At 29.7% G+C, this 6955-nt stretch overlaps 1 protein-coding gene across 2 annotated transcripts; it reads right to left on the bottom strand.

Moving 5' to 3' along the window:
• Nucleotides 1-3748: 3748 nt before the first annotated feature.
• LOC112734008 (uncharacterized) lies at nucleotides 3749-6784 on the bottom strand. 2 transcript variants are annotated; one of them, XM_025783175.3, is made up of 2 exons: nucleotides 5489-6784; nucleotides 3749-4548 (listed from the first exon to the last, which is right to left on the bottom strand). In XM_025783175.3, the coding sequence occupies exons 1-2, from the start codon at nucleotides 5896-5898 to the stop codon at nucleotides 4086-4088; spliced, it is 873 nt and encodes a 290-aa protein (XP_025638960.1). In that variant the 5' UTR covers nucleotides 5899-6784; the 3' UTR covers nucleotides 3749-4085. The 2 variants fall into 2 exon arrangements, with proteins under 2 accessions (XP_025638960.1, XP_025638961.1); XM_025783176.3 differs by having other exon boundaries at nucleotides 3749-4545.
• Nucleotides 6785-6955: the final 171 nt, after the last annotated feature.

The following is a 6955-nucleotide window of genomic DNA, read 5'->3' as shown; positions in this document are numbered from 1 at the left end:
ATGGTTGATTCCAACACAAACCAACAACAAAAAACAAACATGAACTATTAAAAATCAATTTTTTGAGTGGTTTAATGACATAGCAAGTAAAAAAAAGCTAGTTATTAACGATAAATTATAGTAACTAATTCATATTAGTGAAATGGAACAAAATTATGCCCTTTTTTACTAGTGTCGTGATTGGCACAATTTTACTTGAAATGTTCAGATACATTGGCAAACCTTTGGTGTCATTAATCTAAGTTAAACACATAAATCTATATATGTGGATCTTTTTTTAGATTTACATAGTAGACATTTAAAAAAAAAACTATATATTATATTAACTATATATTATATTAAGTGAATTGAAGGAAAAGAAAAGGAAGAAAATAAAGGTGGTGAGAGAAGAGAGTGTATGTGTTGAAAAGTGGGAAGCATTGAGTGAAAGTGAGCGAGAAAATTTAAGAAGAAGTAATTAGATTATAAGGATATTTTAGACATTTTAAGTTTTAAATGAAATTCTAATGGAATAGAATTTCAAATCCTACCTATTTGAATTGAAATTGATTTTGAGAAAAAATAATGAAATTGAATTGAATTCCATATAAACTAATTTAAATATTTTTGTTTTAAACACTGAAATTAACTTTTAAATTCTTTTTTGATTTCATGATGAAACTATAATGCGAACACGTAAAATTGAATATGTCCCTCTCTTGTTGTATTAAAAAATTGGATAGAAAGTTAAAGAGTTCATTCGATTCAATTCTCAACTTATGACATGAACAAATTAAGTTAAGGGTCTTTTTTTATTATTTCAAAAAATTAAATAAAAAATAAAATAATTCTCTTTTTATTCAACTTTAATCTATCTATCTTATTTTTATTTTCAATTACAATTTATCTTTTTTATTCAATTTCAATTCTCGTCTCATTTTTTTTTTTCCTTGTCATTTGGTCTAGTTTATTCTATATTCATTATAGATTATCATCCTTAGGATAGTCACACTTCACAATTGATATGTAGATGGAATGCATATTTTAATGGATTCAAAGAGACGGACAAATTAAAGCTGTTATGCTAGTAGATACCAACAATGTTTATTAATTTGTATCACTGTCAATTGAAGTTAAATGTTTCTTCGTTTTACTTATTATTATATCAATCTTTTTATTGAATTTTTTTTTTTTTTTGGTGATACAATCTTTTTATTGATTTAATTGGCATAATTATGTAGATGGCGATTGATTTCACAGCATGCAACATGATGTTTGTGGACCTTGAAAATTAATGGGCCGTGTTGATGTCCAACAATTTGCTGCAAAATACACAGGGGTTGGGTTTGTCAATATTGATGTGGACGAGTTTATGGTATATCCCTCCTTCTCTTTCACCATAACTCTCTTGTTTCATTCTATATAGCAACCCATTATAAGTTTTTAGATTCGGTGAAATTATTCTCACCTCCCATGTTTGGTGAAATCCAACCTTGTACTCCTTCTGTGTACATTGATTTAGTGATTAATTCACTAGTCCGCTTAAATAAATATCGAGAGTTTAAATTCTGTCTTATACATATAATAATCTATTGATTAGTGACAAACTCTTAAATAAAATTCTGATCCGTACTTAATTAGTCTTTAGTCTGTCGAATTGAAAGATATTTTGGACAATATATATATATATATATATATATATATATATAGTAAAAATACATATGGTGTTCTTGTATATATATTACTAAAATGTAGTGTTAGATATTCTTGTAAATGTAATACTAGCCTTTCCTAAAACTTTATTATTTGATAAACGTCTCAAAACAAAAAATAAAAATGATCTATGAATATATAAATATATATACGTGTTTTATACATTTTTTTTTGATAAAATAGTCAACTACTAAATAAAAAAAAAATTATATTGTAAAATAATTAAATATTTTGCAATAGAATAATAGTTTTTTTTCTCAACATCAAATTAGTCGACCATTGAATTTTTATATTTTTATTCATATTTTAAATAATTATAATGCAAATCTAGTTTGATTATATTATTTATAAAGTTTAATTTTATATTTTTCTCTAAATTACAAATATATTGTCCTTTTAATAATATTTTTTATAAAGTATCGTTTTTGTCCCAACATTTGGAGTAAGTCCGAAAGTTATCCCTAACGTTTCAATCGTCCTATTTAAATCCCTAACGTTTCAAAACTGACTCAATGTTGTCCTACTGTTAGGAATCTGTTAACAAAATTGACGGCGGGACAAAATTGAGACGATTTTGAAACGTTAGGGACTTAAATAGAACGTTGGGGACAAAAATGATACATAGAAATAAATTTTAATTTTATCCTTCAATAATATCAATTTTTTACTATATATAGTATTCAATTATTTTTTAATCACATCTAAGTAAATTACACTTAATCATATTACTTTCATTTTAAATAAATTAATTTTTTTATAATTTTACTCTTAAAGATTTTGTTATCATGAAATGTTTGTAGAATGACTAGTATATAAACTTGCAGAAAAAAAATATATATATATACAATAAAATATAAATTATACCTTTTGTCTCTAATGTATCAAAATTTTTTAAATTTATAAAAAAATAAATTTATTTAAAATAAAAGTAATGTGATTAAAAAATAATTGAATACTATGTACAGCAAAAAATTAATATTATTGAAAGATAAAATAAAATTAAAATTTATTTTTATGTATCGTTTTTGTCCTTAACGTTTTCGTCCTATTTAAGTCCCTAACGTTTCAAAATCGTCTCAATTTTTTCCCTCCGTCAATTCTGTTAAGGGATCCCTAACGGCAGGATAACATTGAGTCAATTTTGAAATGTTAGGGACTTAAATAGGACGATTGAAACGTTAGGGACAACTTTGGAACTTATTCCAAAGGTTGGGGACAAAAACAATACTTTACTCTTTCTACATTTTTCTTTACTAAATAAGACCTTTTTTTTTTTAAAGAAAAACAATAGTATCTAGACAAATAAAGGTAGATCATGATAAATTTTACTAAATTTCAAGAAAAAAAAAAGTACAATTTCTTTATCAGCCTACCACAAAATTAATGATTGATTGATTCTAGCACCTATGAAACTTATTTGAAATCACTATTGTAATTGAAAACAGGTGTCTCAAGGATGAAAGATCCATGTGCAGGTAATGGCAACACCATGCTTATTAAGAAAGACATTCATAAAGTGGTTGGAGTTAGAAATCAGGAGCTACAAAGATGGAGGGAGAACAAGCAAGGTTATGTTGGATCACCTAAAAAAACAAAATAGAGGTGTCATTGTTTAATGTGATTCAAATCAGAATGAAAATTATTTTTCTAGACCTATTTGTCATGTGTCGGTGCTAATTTTAAAAATGGAAAACGACATAAAAGGGGTTACCGATTCATGTCTCTATTATTTGTAACCTCACATCCATTGGATTCTTTATTGATATTTGACACTAACACTACTCATCAAAGATTATATTATAACCATCAATATTATTTGGTCAACCAACACAATTCTCTCTTTTTTTTTTTTTTTTCTTAAACAAAATAAATTATTATAAAATACAAGGCCAAAGGAGAATGAAAAAAAAAAAAAAATTCATGTCATGGGACCTTAGAGAAATATCTAGAGACAAGTCATTTTCATAATAAGCAATTAATATGAGAAACTAAATAAGAAGCCTATAACTTCTTTAACTGAAACCACTCATAAGATGAACCATACACACTTTACACATAGCAAGTAGCAACGTGTTATAATAATATTAATAAAACAAAATCCAAGGCAACTTGTGGTGTTACACTTATTTATGTAAATTACAATATAACTATAATTAACTACCTTAATAGACCAATTCTCAAGTTACAATCACAAAAAGTTTTCACACACCAACGATTTTCTGCTATCAATTCAAAACCTGGGTAGCAGCAACCAACCATGCCTTGTTTATTAGTATTATGCACAATTTCTTCAAGACTAGAGCTGGAAATTACATTACATATATATACAGTGTAAGTAATAAAAGATTGAGAGAATTAGTTTATTTATATATATATATATATATATATCATGTTCATGATGACAGTTTATAATCCTTTCTCATAATCTTCTTAAGCTCATGCTTCTGATGTGTGGAAAGCCTTGAAGGGAACATAACATCAAACTTGATTCTCAAGGATCCTTTCTTCCCTGGTTCTTTAGAAATTGGCATCCCTTCATTTGGGACCACCATAACATGCCTCGGTTTCACAACATCGGTCACTTCAATGGCGATTTCTCTTCCGTCCAAGGTTGTCAAGTTGAGTGTCTTCCCTGAGAGTGCCTCCACAAGCAAGATCTTCTGTGTGATCACCAAGTCATTTCCATCTCTCTTGAACACAGCATGTGGTTTCTCATCCACTACAAAGACTAGATCAGAAGGTTGAGACCCTCCTTGTTCTTGGTTTCCTTTTCCAGGGAATGTTATCTTTGTTCCTTTTTTCCAACCTGGTTTAATGTCTATCTTCAAGGTTTCTTCCACACACTTCAACTTGCTGCTAAAACCAAAAACAGAGGAACTTTTTTAAGTTCACTCAACCGCTTATTACTAGGTCAATTGTTGTGCATTCGCAACGATATAACTCTATTTAAGAACCGTTAGATAATTTGATATATCTGATATAATACAGTGGTTCTTAACTATTATTATAAATCGGAACTTAGGGGTGACGCTGGTAAAATAAAACTAAGGTATATTCAAATCAAACTTAGGAATGAAGAGATATTGTGATTGGAATGGCTAAGTTGAAGATTACTACAACCAATAAAAAAAAAATACTGTATTCAACTTAGTAATTTTTTATAGTTAGTTGTTAATGGAAGAATGGTCTTAGCATTTTGTGTATTGTTATTTGTTAATAACCAATTAAATAAACACAGGAGGGACCAACACAAATGCCAAGAAATAAATAAATGAAACAAGAAAATTGATTTTTTCTGTGGCATGTGGATACACATGTAATCTTGCGTGTCTACACATTAGGCCTACTCAATGTACAGCCAAAAATTTCAGTGTAGTAGCCACAGCCAAATTAATTACAGAAAACAAAATTCTGCAGATGAGTTAAATAAAAATGATGGCCAAAGCAAGACAAAAATCATAGGGGTATTGATTGAAGTTAGGAAAAGATTCAAGTTCAAGAATCAAGAGCCTAAAGTATATGTACTAAGTGATAACAATGAGTTTCAGTACTAGTAGATTTTCAATTAGTTATAGTCCAAACATGTAGCCGACAAAGGCATGCAACATTAATAATATAGCTTAACTAAATCAAATAACATCTCCAAAATTTGTAAATTTGTAACCAAATCAAGAAGCAGAAAACCATCACAAAATCAGACCTAAAGCCTCAATTCAACACTTGTAATGCATACCGCAATGTAAAACCATGGCATGGATTAATTAAAGAAAGAGGAGTAATTGTAACTACTACTTACCCGAGTTCATCAACAACATTTCTTGAGATCTTCAACTTCTTTCTACAACCTTTGTAAAGCTCCTCAAGGGTGCACACAAGTTTGGTCTCAACCACCACCCCTGCTTTCTCCTCCTTCACATTATTATTCCTACCATCATAGTCTTGTTCCTTTTTGTTAACCTTCATGGAATTGAGAGGGTAGTGGCCATAGAAATCATAGATCTGGCGCTTTTTGGGGTCACTCAAGACATCATAGGCCTCAGATATCTGCTTGAACTTTGCTTCAGCTTCTTCCTTGTTCTTCACTTCTTGATGGTGGTTCCTATCTGGATGCCACTTCATTGCAAGCCTCTTGTATGCTTTCTTAAGCTCCTCTTCTGTGGCGTGACGATTCACCTTCAGAACCTTGTAGTAGTCCCCTGCACCCATCTTCTTCACAATTCACCTCAATTTTGTGAAAAAAGGGGAAAAAAAATACTTTTGTAATGGGGTTTATGGAAACTGAAAAGTGAGAAGTTTCTTCTTTTGAATTCACAATTCAGTTCAATTATATGGAAAAAAGATTATAACTTTCGTGATGGGGTTTATGAAAAGTTTCAATTTTTGGGTTTGGTATGTGTGGTTGCAAAAGGGGGTGGTTGTTGGTGGTGGAGGGTTAGTGAGTTGAAGAAGAAAGGAGCGTGTTAGTGCTACAGTAATAAGCAGTTCCAGCTGTTGAAAGAAACAAGGGACAATGCACACGCGCAAAAGTAGCAGGATTCACGTTCACCTTCCGCCAGAGAGAGAGAGAGAAAAAGAGAAAGAGAACACTGACAGAGAGTTAGGACTTGAGAGTGTGTGTTTATTTGAAGAAAGAGAGAGATGAGATGAGAATTAAGGTTGGGTACTTGGATGATGCTGATTGATTGCTGAGACTTGCATTTTGATTTTTCGGAATATTTGATTTTTTCAGAGAGAGAGAGAGAGAGAGAGAAGAGTGTGTGCTGTCATAAGCACTTGTTTCAGCAAGCACCAATAGATAAAAGCCAGGTATTCATATCAAGTTATATATTATTCTGGAAAATCCTTTCTTTTTCTTAAAATAAAAAAAAATGGTGAGATCCCTGGAGGCTAGAATACATCTCTAATTTCTCAGACCGTTTTGTGGACTTGAAACGGAGAATCACTCAAAATATGGAATTGACAGCACAGTCAGTTACTTGATTTTGAATTAAGTTCTCTCTATTTGATTTACAGATTTAGGCCTTTATTAGGGTCCTTTTTTTTTTCCTTTTGTAAATAACTAGAATTTATGTATGAAAATAAATTATTTGTTACCAATGATGCTTTAATTTAGTTAAAATAGATTACGTCACCAATACCAAAAAAAACCCTATTAAAATGTTTGTAAAGTAACAAGAGATTAATTCTTGTGTTTAACGATAATAAAATTTTCGATTGTAAATAAAAACCATCAATATTACACTTGAAAACTAATAAATAAAAG

The sequence above is a fragment of the Arachis hypogaea genome, chromosome 3, assembly GCF_003086295.3.
Source record: "Arachis hypogaea cultivar Tifrunner chromosome 3, arahy.Tifrunner.gnm2.J5K5, whole genome shotgun sequence".
NCBI lineage: Eukaryota > Viridiplantae > Streptophyta > Magnoliopsida > Fabales > Fabaceae > Arachis > Arachis hypogaea.
This window is presented reverse-complemented; position numbering and strand designations above follow the sequence as displayed.

Excerpts from the sequence above, each read along its gene's own strand:
- LOC112734008 (XM_025783175.3), bottom strand. The coding sequence starts at position 5,898 with ATGGGTGCAGGGGACTACTACAAGGTTCTGAAGGTGAATCGTCACGCC. Across the intron at positions 4,549-5,488 it reads AATGTTGTTGATGAACTCGG|CAGCAAGTTGAAGTGTGTGG; the intron begins GTAAGTAGTAGT and ends TTTTGGTTTTAG.